The sequence below is a fragment of the Phycodurus eques genome, chromosome 10 (genome assembly GCF_024500275.1).
Source record: "Phycodurus eques isolate BA_2022a chromosome 10, UOR_Pequ_1.1, whole genome shotgun sequence".
NCBI classification, from domain to species: Eukaryota; Metazoa; Chordata; class Actinopteri; order Syngnathiformes; family Syngnathidae; genus Phycodurus; species Phycodurus eques.
Genome location: NC_084534.1, coordinates 24,351,701 through 24,371,268, shown reverse-complemented (window position 1 = coordinate 24,371,268; position 19,568 = coordinate 24,351,701). Strand labels below are relative to the sequence as shown.

The following is a 19,568-nucleotide window of genomic DNA, read 5'->3' as shown; positions in this document are numbered from 1 at the left end:
CTGGACCGCTCATCTTCACTCGGGTCGCGGGCGTGCCGGAGCCTATCCCAGCTGACTGCGGGCAAGCGGTGGCGTACACCCTGAACTGGTCGCTGGCCAATTGCAGTTTTTTCAATCATTCAAGTCAGCGTAAACTGTCTCAAAGTTCTATTCTCAAAGTGTAGTGGCACACGGGCTCCGTATAGTAGTACATGGGAAAAAAATTGAAAAAAACCGCTACCTAAGTACAGTTCAGTTGTATTTAACTTTGAGTACGGTTTAGAAATGATCTTTCTGAACTGTTGGTAAACTTTTATTTCAGCACAATTTGTATTGAACTTTTACATACAATAAACGAATCGAGTCATTATTGAAGTACTGTTTACGGTACTTGTTGATGTTCTGTTTTCCCTCAAAAGTCGTCACGGTGTCGGCGCGTCTATTAGCAGCTTTACGGTAATGGCGGTGCTGTGACGTAGCCGCACACCTCCGTCAGTCGCTCGGCTTGGAAGGGCACCAGCGGAGGGTGGCTCGCTCGGTACCCAAGGACGGTGCGACCGAACCGGCACGCCGAGACCAGCGAGCGGCACCGGCTCCGCGGACGTTCCGTTTACGAGGTACGAGAACGATTCGGTTGTCGGGGATGATTACGTCACCAGCGTCAGCAGCCTCGGAGCGGTGATGTGGCAGTGCGACACGTTTCTCGCGTTACGAACCGTTCTGCAGAATTTGTGTGATTTGTGTTCAGACGTCGCTCATGGCGAACCGGCGAGCGGCCGCCAAGAAAGCAGACGAGAGGATGAATGAGAAGAAATGCTGTAAGTCCATTCATTAGGTACACCCGCTTCTCCTGTGGCTCATGTGTTTGAAGAAAACAAAACGTGGTAATAATGCTTCCTTGGAGATATTCATTGAATACTGTGTTGTTGTTTTTTTCCGTTTGTTTGTTTTTGTGGTTGCAGAGCTGCACTGCATCGTTCTGAGAGCTGTTTCTCATATTTTGACTCACCGTGGAGTCAAATAGCTGCAAACATTGCATTAAAAGATTATCTCCGTAAAGATGCATTTACTCAACCTTTTTTCTCTCTCTCTACTATTTAGTGTTTCATATCTTCCACAGCGATCATTAACTTATCAACAACAGATTTTGCTTCAAAAAAAAAAAAAAAAAAAAAAGTCGAATGCAAGTCGATACAATTGAATTCTCCCAAAACATCCGTTTAGTGACTTCCCTTCCGTTTGTCGACTTCCAAGTTATTCTCGATTCAAAACAAACGCTTTTGGCGAGAGAAGCGGGATTCACGCACACGTTCGTCTAATTCATTTGCATTGATCATTGTACCAGGCACGATAGATTTCAGTCGACCTCTGACGTCCTATGTCTTTGTGTATTTTATTACCGTCATGCATCGCCTCATAGAATTGAAATGTAGTTTCACATTGTTCCTGTCTGCCGTGCAGCGTGGGCGTCCTACATGACAAATTCCCCCACCGTGATCGTGATGATCGGGCTGCCCGCCCGAGGGAAGACGTACGTGTCCAAGAAGCTCACGCGCTACCTCAACTGGATTGGCGTCCCCACCAAAGGTAGAACGCAGTGCTGGTTTCTGCTATGCGCGATATGTGCGGCCGCACGGTGAGGCCGTTTCTGGATTTCTCCGACTGCCGCTGTTCTTCAAACATTTAAAACCCCCGTGAATGAGTTTTTAATAGATTTACTCAAATAACACGATTCCAAAAAAAGATCGATTCAAAATCACGGCCTCAGAACTTCACAGGGTCCACGTTTTGCACGTGGACTTTTAGTGCAGACGCACTCAGCGCAATGTGTAGAAAACAGTCGGCGCAATGGCGGAGAGTCAGGGGCAAACCTTCTGGAAAAGAAAAGGGAAAAGTGTGGCATCATTTCATGTAAAAAACAAAAAAGATAAAGTGCAATGTGTCTACATGACACTTGGTCAGCCTAAAGTTAGTGTTTGTACTGTGCGTGACCCCCCTCAACGTTTCCGTGTGATATCAGATTAAAAATAGGACTCGTTTAATTGTGATGCTGATAAATTTAGCACGTTGTCAATGTCACGTCTGTCGTGTCGCCGCAGTCTTCAACCTGGGCGTGTACCGCCGAGAGGCCGTCCGAGCCTACAAGTCCTACGACTTCTTCCGCCACGACAACGAGGAGGCCATGAAGATCAGGAAGTAAGTTTTGCTCCCGAACACCGTGCGTGTGTGCGCGCTGTTATGAAATCATGTCAGACCCCGGACAGCTTTCCCACTGCTAAATCGTGACCCCAATATGAACGTAAAAGCTGCAGCTGTCTCTCGCCGCCTTACTTGCGCTGGCTCACATTTTAAATAAACATGGATGACGTGCTTTTTTTCTTCTTCACAATTTTGAACATTTAACACATTCACTGCCATTGACGGCTTTAGAAGTCAAATATCCATGTCAACTGGGAAGGCTGGCAGTGAATGAGTTTAATAACATGTCTATAACATGCCGTTCATCAAAATACCCCAAGGATCAACAAATATGACGCTTTACACACTCTATTCCTTATCTTGCTGCTGCAACTAGCGAAAGTCCGTGAGTAATTGACCAAGCTCTGTTTTCAAAAATAAATCAAATTAGACAGACAGTCTTTCAAAAATGATGTGACCGAATCGAGACAACTCTACTTGGAATATATGGAAGGAGTTTTTGAAACTACATTTCCTTTTCTCTGTCTTTCAGGCAGTGTGCGCTGGTGGCCCTGCAGGATGTGAAGGTGTACCTGACAGACGAGGCCGGTCAGATCGCTGTGAGTCCCGCCGCCATCCTTTTCTCCTTTTATCATAAGCACATGTGGCTCAGCGCTAATCCTCATCTGACCCACAAGAGTTTTTTTGTCGTCAGGTTTTCGACGCAACCAACACGACAAGAGAGCGCCGAGACCTCATTCAAGCGTTTGCGAAGGAGAACGCGTTCAAGGTGAGTTCGAACTACAAATAAACTACAGCGGTATCTCGACAAATGACAAGTGACCCGACTTATGAATTTTTCAAGATTATTATGTTATTATGGTGTGTTTTTATAACGCACCATACTGTAGAGTGCTATTTTTTCTGATCAAAAAACATGTTGAAATTTTTCTTTGTTGGTGTTTTTTTGGGGAGCGCTGGAACAGATTAATGGCATTTCCATTCATTTCCGCAGGAAAGATGATTTGAGATATGATACGAATTAAATTTGTAATTCATGACACCACTGTATTGTACAGTGTGTCCTTTTAACGGCTCCATGGGAGTCATGCTGTTGGTCTGGCCTTTTGCCAACAGCTGTTCTTTGTGGAGTCGGTGTGTGACGACCCAGAAGTCATTGCTGCGAATATCATGGTAGGCGTCTGAAAGCTTCTATTCCTATCCACACTGCAAAGCAGTGATTATTATGTAATAAGCCGCACGCTCACATGCCGACAAATACCTCCAAACAGGAAGTCAAGGTGTCCAGTCCGGACTACCCCGAAAGGCACCGAGAGCGAGTCATGGATGACTTCCTGAAACGGATCGAGTGCTACAAGGTGACTTACCAACCGTTGGATCCTGATGATTATGACAAGTAAGACTTATGGAAAAGACACCTCAATGCCTGCAGTGCATTCCAAGTTTTTTATTTTTATTTCATTTTTTTAACTATAGTACATTTTAAAAAACAAATAATACATTCTCTTTAATTTTTTTCTTAATTTGATTTGATTTTCATATATTTATCTTTCAAAACGTTTTTACTTATTACCTTTAAATAAAGAATATATTTGTTCATTTCAAATGTTATTTAATTATGTATTCATCTAAAATTTATTTCAGTACTATCTTGCAAAACTAAAAATATTTAATAATATTTTGTAATTATATTTATTTTAAATTGGATTTTATTTGTAGTTTTATTTATTTTAAAAGATCCAGTGACCCTCGTGAATAATAAAGAATTTTTTTTTTTTAATGTTGATTTTTATTTGTTCAGCTAAACATAATTATAGTACCCTTACAAAAAGAAACCAACTAATTAATAACTGTATTTAATTATCATTTTTATTTTGAATTATATTTTATTTGGATTTATTTATTTGAAAATTTCCCTCAGGGATAAGTATCATAGAAAATTGAGGTATGTATTTTAAGTGTTTCCTTTTACTTTCATATGTTTTAATAATAAGTAATCAAATTAATGATCCTTACTGTTTGTGTTGTATTTCAATTATTTAATTATTTTTGTATTTATTTATTTTATCTTTAAATAAATACACATTTAATAACAAAAACAATAAAGAAATTACATTTTCAAAAATAAGGCGAATGTTTTACTTTTTTGTTTTATTTCATTTTTATTCAATCATTTAAAAATAAATAACTGCTTTTTTAAAACATATTATATTAAAATTATTTTATATTAATTACATGTTTATTTATTTTGTTTGGAAATCAGATTGTATTATTTGCTTTATAGTGAGCTGTCTGTTGCACATTTTCACTACAGCACTATGAACAGCCAATTTTAGTCGTCTTACTTTGGTACCTTTTTAAAAAATACTTTTGATATTTTGTTGGATTTTTTAAAAGGTTTTTTAAATTGTGTTTATTTATGTATTTATTTATTTTAGGGGGGGAGGGTATCACTCTGCTTTGTAGTGAGCAATGTGTCCTCCATTTTAGACCCGAAGCTATCTTTACAAGGTTCCTTGTCGTGTAAAAAGTTCAAGTTGTGTTCCAGGGTTGTCCAAGACATTTTGTTATTCAGTAAACAGCCACTAGAGGCTGACATTGAGCCACCCTGCTCGCAGGGACCTGTCTTTCATTAAGGTGATGAACGTGGGCCGCCGCTTTCTGGTGAACCGGGTACAGGACTACATCCAGAGCAAGATCGTCTACTATCTCATGAACATCCACGTGCACTCGCACTCCATCTACCTGTGTCGCCATGGCGAGAGCGACCACAACATCGAGGGCCGCATCGGAGGGGATTCAGAACTATCTCCCCGTGGGAAACAGGTAAGCCGCCATCCTTCATCAGCCCCGCCCCCCCATATATCTATATCCATATATATATAATCCATTTACGTTAACAGTGCCTCTGGATTGGCAGACTGGGTGGTGGTCCCCCTTTTTAAAAATGGGGAATCGAGGGTGTGTTCCAACTACAGGGGATTCACACTCCTCAGCCTCCCTGGCAAGGTCTATTCAGGGGTGCTGGAGAGGAGGGTCCGTCGGGAAGTCAAATCTCGGATTCAGGGGGAGCAGTGTGGTTTTCGTCCTGGCCGTGGGACAGTGCAGCAGCTCTACACCCTCGGCAGGGTCCTTGAGGATGCATGAGAGTTCGCCCAACCAGTCTACATGTGTTTTGTGGACGTTCGACCGCGTCCCTCGGGGGTCCTTTGGGGGGTGCTTCGGGAGTATGGGGTACCGAACCCCCTGATACGGGCTGTTCAGTCCCTGTAAGACCGGAGTCAGAGTTTAGTCCGCATATCCGGCAGGAAGTCGGACTCGTTTCCGGTGAGGGTTGGACTCCGCCAAGGCTGCCCTTTGTCACAGATTCTGTTCATAACTTTTATGGACAGAATTTCTCGGCGCAGCCGAGGCGTAAAGGGAGTCCGGTTTGGTGGCCTCAGTATTGCATCTCTGCTTTTTGCAGATGATGTGGTTCTTCATCAAGCCGTGATCTCCAACTCTCACTGGAGCGGTTCGCAGCTGAGTGTGAAGCAGCTGGGATGAGAATCAGCACCTCCAAATCTGAGACCATGGTCCTCAGTCGGAAAAGGGTGGCGTGCCCTCTCTGGGTCGGGGATGAGATCCTGCCCCAAGTGGAGGAGTTCAAGTATCTTGGGGTCTTGTTCACGAGTGAGGGAAGAATGGAACGGGAGATCGACAGGCGGATCGGTGCAGCGTCTGCAGTGATGCGGACTTTGTATCGATCCGTTGTGGTAAAGAAGGAGCTAAGCCGGAAGGCGAAGCTCTCGATTTACCGGTCGATCTACGTTCCTACCCTCACCTATGGTCACGAGCTGTGGGTCGTGACCGAAAGAACGAGGTCCCGGATACAAGCGGCCAAAATGAGTTTCCTCCGCAAGGTGTCCGGGCTCTCCCTTAGAGATAGGGTGAAAAGCTCGGTCATCCGGGAGGATTGCAGAGTAGAGTCGTTGCTCCTCCACATCGAGAGGAGCCAGATGAGGTGGCTGGGCTGGGCCATCTGATTCGGATGCCTCCCGGACGCCTCCCTGGGAGACCCCGGGGACGACCCAGGACACGCTGGAGATACTACGTCCTTCAGCTGGCCTGGGAACGCCTCGGGATCCCCCCAAAAGAACTGGAAGAAGTGGCTCGGGAGAGGGAAGTCTTGGGCGTCCCTGCTAAAGCTACTGCCCCCGTGACCCGACCTCGGATAAACGATATAAAATGGATGGATGGAAAATAGCTCCTTCTTTTTTTGTTTTAGTTCGCCCGTGCGCTTCGAAAGTTCATCGAGGAGCACGAACTGTCAGATTTGAAGGTGTGGACGAGCCAGCTGAGACGCACCATACAGACAGCGGAGGAGCTGGCCGTCCCCTACGAACAGTGGAAGATACTCAACGAGATTGACGCGGTCAGCGGAGTGACGTCGTATTTCACAGCTGCAGTGAGATCCGATACAAGAATGCTATTCAAAAATGATTTTGTTTGTTTTTTTTTTTGGGGGGGGGGGGGGGGGTTCCAGGGCGTGTGCGAGGAGATGACCTACGAGATGATCCAGAGGGCGTTCCCGGAGGAGTTTGCGTTGAGGGACAAGGACAAATATCACTATCGTTACCCCGGCGGGGAGGTGACTGATGACACCCGCCACATGGGAAACACAAAACACCCGAACTGTGGACCCTCCAATGTCCAACACCCCAAAAGTAGCCACAAAATGTTTAGGAAAATATTTTTCGAAAGTCATACAAACCTTGGAGTTCAAAGCATTGTAACTCACACAAGTGCTTCTTCTTAGTTTAAAAAAAACTATATAATTTGTGGGAGGGGTTGCTTATATAATGCCACCACAGAAGGTGAAAAATGTGATGATAACAACAGAACCAGAAACAGCAAAATATCCAACTTTTTTTCCTACTTTTTTTCTTGGTCATGTATTAATTGCTTTCTAAAAAAAAAACATTTGCATTAGTGCTGCCTTGATTACAAGTTGAATTAGGTGTGTGCCCATGCTTATAACTCAAAACACTCGTATCATAAATCAACTGTTCCTAATTGAAATGAATGGAAATGCCATTACAGTGTTACCTGCTTTCTGGTGTGTGCTCCTCGCCACCAGTGGGCAGTATAATACAGCCATACGAGAAGAACATGTTACAATTTAGTGACTCACTAAGCTGCAATAATAGTCCAAGCAGTTTTTTGCAGAGGATAAAGAATATATGGGTGTGAGAATTGTTTTTCTCCATCTACATGTGTTGCTTTCACTATCCTCCATGAATCGTGTTGTTCCACTGTATATATGTATATTTATTTATTGTAATTCTATTATAAATGAATGCAAAGTGGACAGACTGGACCCGAGCACAAATAGCAAAATTCTGCATAGAATTGGTAGCCATTATAATAGCATTGAAAAAAGAAACAAAAAATGTTAACAAAAAATCTGGTCCATGTTCAAAGGGTGAGCAGTTTTACCTCATTTTAATTTTGCTAGGCAGTGATTAACATCTCTTTACACTACGACAGTTAATAATGTTAAATGTGACTCAAGACACTGCATGCGCATTTGTTAATTTTTGATGATGGCACTGACAGTTTGACTTTGGAGGTTCCACTGAACTAATAGTCTTGTTTAGAATGATTTTATTCGTAATATTTTTTTTCTGAACACAAGATGAGCTCTGTGCATGTGTGATCCGAATAAACCCGTAGAGGTGACCTTGCATGCTCCTCCAGTCGTACCAGGACCTGGTCCAGCGTCTGGAGCCGGTCATCATGGAGCTGGAGAGACAAGGCAACGTGCTGGTGGTCTGCCACCAGGCGGTCATGCGCTGTCTGCTTGCTTACTTCCTGGACAAAAGTGCAGGTGTGTGCAGTCCGAGGCGCCTGACGCTTCTTTAATGCGGCGCCACGCGCTGACTATGATGCTGATTATGTCCTCGATTTCTTCCCATCACAGAAGATCTTCCCTACATGAAATGTCCGCTCCACACCGTCCTCAAGCTCACCCCGGTGGCGTATGGTAGATAATCATCTATTATTATTATTATTTGTGGTTGACAGTGAACCCCAGTTGATTCTTCCGTCGTTATTCACAAATTCACCTACTTTTGTTTGTTTCTGCAAAAATAACATTATATTATATATATATATATATATATATATTTGTGTGTGTATTTTAATATACTGCATATTTCTCTCCTCCAGGTTGTAAAGTGGAAATGTTTTATCTCAATGTGGAGGCAGTGAACACGCATCGCGACCGACCACTTGTAAGTTATGCGCCACCAATATTCCATCTTAGGGATGGACTTTTCACACCCCCAAAAATTGTTTTAATTATAATTCATTGATTTATATTGTCATTTTAATATAATCACTGTACTGTCCAATGAAAAGCATGTATAGTGTGTCTTTTTGTTGTCATGGGTGAGGAAAGAAATGTGGCTCATTTTGGGATGAAAACAAAAAAAATGATATATATGGCCTGCAAATGTTTCATCCAAATAGTTATTGTACTTATGTCTTTACCACTCGGTTTTTAGTGATAGCACATTCAGAACGACATAGTGTACAAATATGGATTATACCGCCACTGTAGGAACGGAACTCCGCTTTGAACCGAGGACCCCCGTTTAATGTCTACATCTCCACGTTTGTCCGAAAGCACAATGACTGTTGCTACTGCGACTCTTTTTCTTCCTTTCCTTCCTTCTTCGTCTTTGTGGCCCGATGCATTTTGTTGAGCTGATGAAATGAGTGATTATACCATCGACATTGCTCCGGTTGCATCCCGACTCTATTAGCATCCATCCTTTCTTCCTTTTCCGACAAATTCTGAGTATGTCCAGTGAGTTGTCCCATCTGTGCCCCACCTTCCACTTCCCAGCTATACATTTTCTTTTTCCCACCCACAACTATCAGGGTGAAATCCCCAAGGACTCTGCCCTCTTACTCCGGCGGAATAGTTACACGCCCTTGTCCAGTCACGACCAGGTCAAGCGTCCCCGGCTGTACAGCGCGGGCAACCGGCCCTGGCTGCCCCTCGCCCCCACGCCGTCGGCTCTGATGCCCGAGGGACGGCCGAGCCAAGTCAGTGTCGCCTCCGCCGGTTCCCTCCCATCCCCGTCGTCACATCTAGACCCGCCCCTCACCCCCGCCATGTTTCACTCTGTGTGTGCGTGCGTGTATGTGTAGTTTTCTGAGAAAGAATAACCAAATAAGAACCCTAACAAAACACGTACCGAGGTAAACACTTTTTCAGTTAGGGCGAGGGTAGTTGTGACGTTAATTTCGGTCGGCAGCAGAGGGGGATATTGCCCAAGATGGCGGTTCCCTGAGATGGGTGAAAATTGATTAAATAATCTGTTTCAATTCCTATTATTCTCTTTCGACTGCGCGCTGGCCGGATCTCGTTTGTTGGGGGCCACAACGAGGCTGCCGGTGGGCCGGACGCGGCCCGGGCGGGCGCCCACTGAGTACCCCTGATGTAAGAGGATGGGACCATTCCGTTTTTTTCTGGGATAGGGTGAAGGAGAACATAAATTGCTCACATAGGTAAAGAAAATAAAGCTTGTGAAGTGCCGTATTTTGTTTGTTTGGCTGCATGTTCACGAACCAGCAGGAAACACTACTGAAAATGTTTGCATTTACGGAAGACAAAAAAAAGCATGTTCATATTTGTATGTCTGCCTTGTTGTTGTTGTCTACATTTCTATTCTGTTTCTCTCTTTCTGTCTTTAAACCTTACAGCCTTGCATAGGAAGCGTCTGTTTGTGAGTATTTTGGATGTCGCCAACACTCCTTTTTCCTCTTCTTCTTCTTCGCCGCTTTATTCGACTCATCTCATTGCAAGCGTGCCTCGGTCACCTTTGCACTCACGCCAAATGGGGCATCTTGCACGGTTGTTCAAAATGTTTTTGCTTTGCAGGGCTCCCTGTGCGAAGGAATCGACTTGGACGACCCCGAAGAAACGAGCGGCTGCGTCCGCTTCTGAGTGAACGTAAAGAAAGACGCTTGCGCAAAATGTGTATACTGGTGCCTTGACTCCAAAACAGTAGGCACGCCTGCACAATCCAACGAAACTAAAGCACAGTTTGAGAAATCCCTCGCAAGCTGAGATTCAAACCCAGAACCTTTCAAGTGTGAGGCAGACATTTTTGCCCTGGCATGTATACCCATAAATATACAGATATGCCAAATGAAGCATTCGATGAAAACCTCGTGGTCATACTCACCAAGCACATCGGCAATATCAGTATTTGTGTCATATCTTTGTCTCTGCATGCTTTTTGCTCAGAAGATGATCTCGGTGTTATAAATACTTTGTGCAACATGTTCCAAAGATAGAAAAGCATTGGTGTTAATCCAGCGTGTAACATTTTAATCTGCTGATCAACATCATAGCCCTTCATTGAACTTTTTTTGAATAGAATAAAAATACAGTCAAGGACAAAAATGATTGGCCCACCCTTGTTTCTTGGATTTATTGCTTGCTTGGTACAACTAAAGGTACATTTGTTGACAAGAAAAATAGATCATAAGAGTTGAATTTAAAAGCTGTGGAATCACTCAGGGGCATTTTTGTCGTGTCCATTGTAATGGTACAAGGCATTAAAACGAACAAGAAATTGAAGAAACAAGGGGGGTGGTCTAATATTTTCTTCTATTTCTACATATTTACTGAAGAAAGTTCCAAGTATTCAAAAAAACATATTTCCTGTGCCTAAAATGTATTAAATTAGTGTAATATAAACTAGTGTTCTTAATTGTTATGCCGCATTTATTTACTGTGGGCTTGCTATTTAATTAAGAAACACTTGTGTTCATGTCCCCATTTTTAAATACAGTTATCTATATATTCTGACAATTCTATGCAGGTTTTTCATTGAATGAAAGAATAATCGCGAAAGACGGTGTGGTCTGTTGGAAGCAGATACTCGTGCTTTTGATAAAAGGGAATCAATCTGAAAATATTAACTTTACTGTATTGTCGAACTTGCTTGTACTTGCACGTCTTTTGGTCATATTTTGAAATTGCAATTAAATAACTTGTATTGCACTTCATACTGAGTGGCTTGTTGAATATCAATATGATCTCTTTTCTATAACTTCTATCATTAAGGTCACAGGGGAGCTCGAGGCTCTCACGGCTGACTTTGGGCGAGAGAAGCTGGGTCCGCCCTGGACTCGTCGCCAGCACACGGAGGCAAACAACCATTCACACTCACATTTACACCTTTGGACAGCAGGGGTGTTAAACTCGTTGTAGTTCAGGAGCCACATACAGCCTAATTTGATGTCAAAGGGGCCGGACCACTGAAATCATAACATACATCATAATAAATAATCATTTTCCCTTTGTTTTATTTCAACTCAAAATAAGTACATTTGTCAAATCTTTAGAATTACATTTAAAAAAAAAAAAAAACATTTTTAAAAACAAACTCAGATTTCTTGAGAAATATTTGCTGCAGTTTTCCATCTACATGTGCGCATAATAACTGATCACAGTGATTGTATTGTAAGGCACAAAACTTTGCGTCACAGGTATTTGGACCTGAAAAATATAGTATTGCACTTTAAAATTCAATCAAGTTGTGAAAACTCCATTTTCTACACAAGCATAATAATTTCACTTCCAAATTCATCCTGCAGGCCGGATTGTATCCTGTAGTGGGCCGGTTTTGGCCCATGGGACGTATGTTTGACACACCAATTTAGAATTTTCACTGAAACTCCGATGCATGTTTTGGGGATTTGGGAGGAAGCCGGACTACCTTGTCTCATGCACTTTTGTATTTTCCAGTACTTGCAGGACATTTCTGCAGCTCCTTCAGTGTAGCCGAAAACTCATACAATGTTCAAACCATCCATAATGATCCAATTTTTATATCCTAAAACTAAAATGATCATGAAATGATGGTAGTACTTGAAGAGCGAAGTACTTTTTTGTGGTGTTACTTGGTGTATAAAAGGTTTGAGAAAGAACTGCAGCAACTTTTATGAATTCTTATAAATATTTTGTCAAAAATGTTTTTGGGGGGGATTGGCTATAGTATGAGTTCTAAAATGTAAGGCTTATTTTTTTCCTTAACTTTGACTACATGACGAAACGTGAGAGTTATTTTGTTTGTTTGTTTGAAATGGGCACACGTGTTGCCAAATGCCACGGTAACAATCCCACGTTTGTGAGCTATTAGAGAATTTACGGTATTGGTCGCGTCTTGACGTCAGGCGCACGCGTTTGACGTCACGCCCCTCGGTGGCTGAGCGGTGTGTGCATTGTTCGAGGCGCTGGAATCGGGTGACTGCAGGTAAAAAAAAAAATTTAAAAAAAGAAGTAGAAACAATTAAGTTGTCGCGGCTGTCATTAAATGTGCTCGCTCGCGTCACGTTTTACCTCGAGGACGTTTGACCGGACGAAGACAACAGCTCGGAGGGGGAAATGTTCATTGAAGGCTAAGTTAATGGACAGGTTAGCATGCTAGCCCAGATTAGCTTGGCTCGACATACATATAGTGGTGGGTACGCCGCTATTCGCTTCAGAATAAGGATAATAATCTTTGCATGAAGTTTATTTGACGCTTAAATGCGACATAGGTGACCAAAACAATGCAAGTTGTCGCGCTGACATGTTAAAGCAGTGAAGCGTCTGAGCAAAACAAAGCAAAACTGTTGCTGTCAGGTCGTTTTTTGTCATCAGCAGATTAGTAAACAATCGTGTCACAAGTCCTAATTTGTGACACTAAAAACTACCCCCCCCCCCCCCCCCCAAAAGCTCGTTTTCTACGAAAAAGGATTTTCATTTTCAAAAACAAAAATCGTTACTTAGGAAAGGCGTTTTTTTTTTTTTTTGTCATAGAATATTTTTTTATTTAAATGCCATTTTTCTACGAAACCTGGAATATGTCAACAACAAAAAAAAATAGATTTATTTTTTGGAGGGTGGGGGTAATCTATAGGTTCAAAGGGGTCAAAGTTGCATATTTTAAATGAAAAAAAAATAAAAAAATTCAAGAATCTTTTTCGTGCTGTTGAAAAAAAGATAATACAGCACTTTCAAAAGGAAAGTCATATCTTCAAATAAAAAGTCGTATCATTTTAGGAAAGTTTTTTTTAATCAATTTTTAAAAAAAAGGTATATTTTAGATTGTAATTTTTTTTAGACAGTTTAGGAAAAGGTTGTATATTGAAGTTTTATATTCTAGGGGGAAAAAAGGCCTATGTTCAAGTAAAAAAGTTTTATTTAGGTTGTGTGACATTTTACCTTGATGAGGATAACGGGACAAAGATCGCCATTTGGAGGGAACATGTTCACTCGGGCTGCAGCTAATGATTATTTTATTATTCAGTTTATGTGTTGACTTTTTTTTATGAATCTGATAAACATTTTTCCATTTCTATCAATTCATTCAAAAACGGGGCAAATTGACAGCTTAGAAAATGCAAAACAGAAATTGATTATGATTTTGTGGTCCTTTTTTGGTTTGGTCTTTAAGATGTCAGAAAATGTCGGGAGGGTAGATGCCGTCGAGAACGAGCGTTATAAACCTTTCGTCCAAACTCTAATGCGAGCGCGTCATCGTTGCTGTTGTAAATTTTCCATATCCCCCCACCCTGTTAGGCAGGATGTTGCGTCTTCGCTGTAAGACCAAAAACGGTAGTCACGTCATGCAAGGCTTGACTCACCAGTCGTGCGTGCAAGAATTAAAAAGCAAAGTGGAGGAGCTGACGGGCATCCCGTGTGAGGTGCAGAAAATCATGGTGGGCTACCCACCTTCCAGCCTGGACCTGCGCAACGGGGACGCTCATCTCAAGGACTACCCCATCAAGTCTGGTAGGAATTATTGTAGTTTTGACTTCTAGGTTAGGGTCGTTAATTATTTCCTGAATAAATGAAATCAACATTTAAAAACTGAATTTTATGTTTACTTGGGTTATCTTTGTCTGATATTTCCATTTGTTTGATGCTCTTAAACATTAAAGTGGAAAAACTATGCAAAAAAAAGAATTTGAGAAGGGGACACAGCACATGTTCTCACAAAATTATGCCTTTTTGCTATTTTTTTTCCTGAAAACCACAAAAAGCCATTTTAGCTTAAAAAATAAATAATTATTCCCCCCAGCCCCAAAATACCTTTTTAAAAAAAAAAAAAATAGTTATCCAAGTTCTTGAAAATATTCAAGAACAACAAACAACCTATTTTCAAGAGAAAAAACGTCAGATTTGTTTTAAGAAAAAAGTATTTTTCATAAAATAAAATCTGTATTTTGTAGATGTGCCATAAAAACGTATTGACCCCATTATCAAATTATTGTATAGTTTGCCCATCTTTGCCACTTTAAGATCATCAAACAAATGTAAATATTAAACAAATAAAACCAAAGTGAACTTAAAATGCTGTTTTTAAATGGTGATTTCATTTTTTAAGAGAAAAAAAAAAAATCAAAGTTACCTGGCCTTGTGTGAAAACGTAATGGCCTCCTAGACCTAATAACTAGTTGGGCCATCCACAGCAGTAACAACTGAAATCAAGCGTTTTCTATAACTGGCAATGAGTCGTTCACATCTCTGTGGAGATATTTTGGCCCACTCTTACTTCCAGAATTGTTTGAATTCAGCATTTTAAGGTCATGGGATTCAAGTCTGGTCTTTTACTAAGCCACTCCAAAAGCTTTATTTTTTTATTTTTTTTAAGCCATTTAGAAGTTGACTTGCGGTTGTGTTTTGGATCGTTATCTTTCTGCAGAACCCAAGTACGTTTCTGCTTAACATCACAAACTGATGGCTGAACGTTCTCCTTCAGGATTTGAAAGTTGTCCAGGTCCTGAAGGAGTAAAGCAGCCCAAGACCATCACTGTTGGTACGATGTTCTTTTTCTGAAACGCTGTGCTTCATTTACGCCAGATGTAACGAGACACACACCTTCCAAAAAAGCTCAACTTTCATCTCGTCGGTCCATATAATATTCTCCCAAAAGTCTTGGAAATCATTCAAATGTTTTTTTTTTTTTTTTTTTTTTTTTTTGGCGCAAGAGTAAGTCGGGACAGATTCTGTTGGACAGGTCTGGAGGTAATCAGGCTTGGGTGTTATCAGTGAAACTCAACCAAAAATTATTAGCCACAATTCATGATTGTACAATGGGGTTAATTACTTTTTCACACAGTGCCAGGTAACTTTGAATAGTAAAATCTGCATTTTAAGTTCACTTGGGTTATGTTTAACTGATACATTTGTTTGATGATCTTAAAGTGGGGAAACAGTGCAAAAATATAAAAATTGGAGAAGGGCCTTAATACTTTTTCATTGCACTGTATTTTTGAAGGGAAAAGGCGTTGGCGGTTCCCACTGTATTAATGTGGTCTTGTCAACGCCCACAGGCGACACGCTCATTGTGGAAGAGGAGAAAAACAAGCCCAAGCTGGGCGACCATCTCGCCGTGACCAAAACGCCTCGCCTGAGCGCCATGCCGGTGCTGGCGCGCCGCACGGTGCCGGCCGACAACTCGTGCTTGTTCACCAGCGTCAACTACGTGGTGGAGGGCGGCGTGTACGACCCGGCGTGTGCCCCGGAGCTGCGTGGCCTCATCGCCCAGATCGTGTCCAGCGACCCCGCGGCGTACTCTGAGGCGGTTCTGGGCAAGAGCAACGAGGACTACTGCGCCTGGATCCGGCGCGACGACACGTGGGGAGGCGCCATCGAGGTGTCCATCTTGTCCAAGTTCTACCAGTGCGAGATCTGCGTGGTGGATACGCAGACGGTGCGCGTGGATCGCTTCGGCGAGGATGCCGGCTACCGCAAGCGTGTGCTGCTCATCTACGACGGCATCCACTACGACCCGCTGCAGAGGGAGGCGCCGGGCTCGCGTGGTGCCCCGCCGCCCCCTCAGACCGTCTTCTCCACCGGCGACGACGTCATCCTGGCGCAGGCCCTGGAGCTGGCCGACGAGGCCCGCCGCAAGCGGCAGTTCACGGACGTCAACCGCTTCGCGCTGCGCTGCATGGTGTGCCAGACGGGCCTGGTGGGACAGAAGGAGGCGCGAGAGCACGCCAGGGAGACCGGTCATACCAATTTTGGCGAAGTCTGAAACATTTACTTGCTTTGTTTCTTGTGCCACTCCTCCACGTCTGTGGCCGTCTACCTCGGTGTTTCCCAACGTTTCTTGAGCCAAGGCACGTATTTTACATAAGAGAAATCTCACAGCACGCCACCAAACAAAAATGTCATAGAAAGTATGTACGGTGTTTCCCTATCTATTCGCAATTTACATTTTTTTTTTTTAACCGCTGAACCTATATGTGCTCTTTCTGAAACAATGAAGATCCCACAAAAGCCCGCTCTAATAGAAAAGTAGAGAAAGAGCTAAAAGCTGTCTAGTACTAGAAAAGTAGTGCTTTGGTTTTATTTTGTGGCATCCTGGCACCAAAAAACTGTCGAAGTGCGGGTAGGAGCCACCAAAGCCCTGTCTCCTATAAAAGTAGGACTTGCCTTTGATGCCCTCTTCTGACATCTGGTGCCATGGAAAACTTAAGACAGGGCCAAAGTACCATCTAATAATAGTGCTTTGGTGCCAAGGAACCATGTTTATGTTGAAGGTGCCAATTTATAACAACTAAAGGCAATTATAATCTTTGTACGGGAGGAGGGAGGGGGGGTGGCATCAATTGGATGTGTATTCTGTTGTATGAACGGCAACAGGTGGATATACATAAAGTACCGTCTAGTGGAAGAGCATTACCGTAATCTCGTTTAGCGTGGGGGTTAGGTTCTGGACCAGCCATCACAATGGATGAAATCCGCATAGTAGCGTGCATGAGCTGACAGGATTTTGTATTTATTTGTTATTTTTTATCCTTGTGTCGGGACAGTCAACGGTTTAAAAAAAATAATAATAATAATCTTCTAATTTCTCGTTATTCCCCCTTCCTGAGCGGTGTAAATGTACCATTATATGAATTTGTATTGTTAGACATTACATATATTTGAATGAAAGTACACTTTTTTTCACAACCTGTAGTATCCAGTCCAGTTACACAATGCAAACAAATGTTTCATTTTCTTTATACAGTACCCATGTATAATGGGCTCTATTGACTTGAAAACAATTTTGGGGGACGCGTGCATGCATGAGAAATTACGAAATGTTTTATAAAATTTTCAGTTTTGTTTTAGACTCGAAAGCGATGATCAAAATCCCGCAATATGGTGAAATATCCGCAATATGAAAAAAGCCCCGCAATGCACTGAATCCGCTATAGGTGAACTGCGATATAGCAAGGGAACTCTGTAAATTGTTCTGCCTGTCAATATATGTTGCTGGCATGGATGATCAAGTTAAAAAAAAATAATAATAATTTTCAGCCCAACTCAATGAAATTGCCACAGCACAGTGGTTGGGAATCGCTGGTCTACCTCACATCATCCACAAAAAACCTCTTGAGTTCTTACGCTTTTTTTTTTCCCATTAATGCCGTTTTTTTCTTTCACTGTTCAACACTGAATCCATATTGGTCACCGTTTTCTAATCTACATGGTAGACTCGTTTGCTTCTCAGCTGTTCACGCCTTGGAGGTCCACCGTTACAGACACACAACTAAAAAAAAGACGACAACGCGAGAAACGGCAGAAGCACCAAAGTGCTGTTTCCGTGACAGACTTTTAAGTTCTCATATCAAAACAATAGGAAATGTTTTAAAAAAAAAAATCCCAATTTCTGACAATTCTAAAACCTTAATTGTTGCACTGTATGCGTGTTTTGGTAACCGCGCCACTGTTTTTGCTGCGATTCCAAATTTGAATCGCCGTCGCAGATTACAGTCAGACAAAATGCACATAAGCTTTCGTTCACGCTAAAAATAAATTTCCGGGGTTTTAAGCGAATGAGAGAACGGCAGCCACCCCAAAGCCTTATAAATACAGTATATGATGTATCTAATATTGTTACTACTGAGCTACATAATTTCTAATGTGCCTGTGGATGAAAAAGTGGCCAAAATGTACGGGTGCGGTACGTACCGAGCCGTGTAACCTTCAAATGAACGGAGCGAGCGTGCCTCGTTTAAAGTGTACGTCACAATGCTTTGATTCTCGCCCAGGTCGTTTCTCTTTAGCAACCTGCTTCTTAACGATGAACAAGACTGAAAGTAAGGAAAACTCCTCACCCTTTAAGGATTCCCGTTAAGGTCCTTTCCTGGCCTACGTGGTTATGTTTGTTGCTGTGCTTATCAGAACACTAATACGCTTCTTCATAACAAAAAGCACAAAGGTGAAAAGTAACCTTACACAAGATGGTTTGACTTTTGAGGCTTTTTTTTAAAGGTTTTAGTTTGTTGTTTGAACTGTTGATTTTCTTTGACTTTCCGGTTGGTTCCTTGAGATTGCGAAACTTGAAGTGATTGTTTTTTTTTTTGACAAATAATGGTGCTGTAGACAAAACTGAGTTTTCTTTTGTTGTGACTTTTAAATAATGTGATGTGAAAATGTCGACACTTGTTACTTTTAAGTTGCCCAAAAAAATCATGTTAGGATTTTCTTGTTTTAATGTGAAATGCTGTAATTTTTGTTGTCACTTTTCAGCTGGCCTTTCACAAGTTCTCATCACAACTCTTCCATGAATGTTGCACACCAAACATTACATGACAACTGGATTTACTTGACTTTTTTTTTTTTTGTTCTTCCTCCAGTGTTGTGTCTTAATGAGCAGAGTTTCTACAAAGGTATGGAATTTGATTTCATAAATTTCCATGTCTGGGAAAGTATGGAGACCGTAAATAAAAGTGTTTCCAAGACTTTTATGACAGATCCTATTTTTTTATAATTAAAAATGATGTGTAAAAAAATATATAAATTGATCCATGTTTTTCCCTAATGGGTAAACGGAACGTACTCTGAGGACAGAAATGAGAGATGAAGAGACAAGCGGCACAAAGAGAAATTAAAACGAGGTAAACAAAATAGGCGCTTAAAAGGCCGAGACACTTCCTGTCACAAAAACTGACAAATAGGAACTCGGCACTTGACCGTTGATGTTTTGAATGGTACCCTGCGACAATTTGATGCCAACGTGCACTCGGCGAAGAAGACCGACAAGAGATTACGGCGTTGCCATCTTGCATCGACCGTCACACGGAAATATCCACGATACTTTCAAGATAAGTATGAGGTTAGGGTTTCAAAACAGGATTACGCTTTAAAAACAAGGGATAGAATTTCAAATTTGGGTTTTAAAACAACAGTAGGGTTTCAGGAGTTTCACAACATTGGTATGGTTTAAAGAGAATTTTAGGGTTTCAAATTAGTGTTTTAAAACGGTTAGGGTTACAAAGCAGGGCATCAAAACAGCGTTGTGGTTTTTAATTAGGGTTTCAAAACAGGGTTAGGTCTT

General features: G+C 41.9%; 2 protein-coding genes across 8 annotated transcripts; both read left to right on the top strand.

Annotated features, from left to right (window-relative positions):
* The first annotated feature begins 478 nt into the window (after positions 1 to 478).
* Positions 479 to 11,215, top strand: LOC133408341 (6-phosphofructo-2-kinase/fructose-2,6-bisphosphatase 2-like). Of its 7 annotated transcripts, none has more exons than XR_009769295.1 (17): positions 479 to 596; positions 728 to 797; positions 1,441 to 1,566; positions 2,079 to 2,175; positions 2,711 to 2,777; positions 2,873 to 2,947; positions 3,295 to 3,351; positions 3,450 to 3,574; positions 4,797 to 5,004; positions 6,446 to 6,592; positions 6,704 to 6,808; positions 7,918 to 8,047; positions 8,141 to 8,203; positions 8,389 to 8,454; positions 9,587 to 9,738; positions 9,934 to 9,956; positions 10,112 to 11,215. XR_009769295.1 is itself a non-coding variant. In XM_061687117.1 (17 exons), exons 2-15 carry the CDS (start codon positions 737 to 739, stop codon positions 9,667 to 9,669), a joined length of 1,410 nt encoding a protein of 469 aa, XP_061543101.1. In that variant the 5' UTR covers positions 479 to 596; positions 728 to 736; the 3' UTR covers position 9,670; positions 9,934 to 9,956; positions 10,112 to 11,215. The 7 variants fall into 7 exon arrangements, 3 of the variants coding, with proteins under 3 accessions (XP_061543101.1, XP_061543100.1, XP_061543103.1); XM_061687117.1 differs by having other exon boundaries at positions 9,587 to 9,670; XR_009769292.1 differs by lacking the exon at positions 10,112 to 11,215 and having other exon boundaries at positions 8,389 to 8,453; positions 9,106 to 9,738; positions 9,934 to 10,105.
* A 1,227-nt stretch (positions 11,216 to 12,442) lies between these two features.
* Positions 12,443 to 18,944, top strand: yod1 (YOD1 deubiquitinase). Its single transcript, XM_061687766.1, has 3 exons — positions 12,443 to 12,497; positions 13,808 to 14,020; positions 15,565 to 18,944. Exons 2-3 carry the CDS (start codon positions 13,813 to 13,815, stop codon positions 16,269 to 16,271), a joined length of 915 nt encoding a protein of 304 aa, XP_061543750.1. The 5' UTR covers positions 12,443 to 12,497; positions 13,808 to 13,812; the 3' UTR covers positions 16,272 to 18,944.
* The last annotated feature ends 624 nt before the right edge of the window (positions 18,945 to 19,568 follow it).

Bases quoted from the DNA above. Each gene is read 5' to 3' on its own strand.
- LOC133408341 (XM_061687116.1), top strand. From the start codon at position 737: ATGGCGAACCGGCGAGCGGCCGCCAAGAAAGCAGACGAGAGGATGAAT. The intron at 798-1,440 runs GTAAGTCCATTC...TCTGCCGTGCAG, and splicing joins GATGAATGAGAAGAAATGCT to CGTGGGCGTCCTACATGACA. The intron at 1,567-2,078 runs GTAGAACGCAGT...GTGTCGCCGCAG, and splicing joins GATTGGCGTCCCCACCAAAG to TCTTCAACCTGGGCGTGTAC.
- yod1 (XM_061687766.1), top strand. From the start codon at position 13,813: ATGTTGCGTCTTCGCTGTAAGACCAAAAACGGTAGTCACGTCATGCAA. The intron at 14,021-15,564 runs GTAGGAATTATT...CAACGCCCACAG, and splicing joins GGACTACCCCATCAAGTCTG to GCGACACGCTCATTGTGGAA.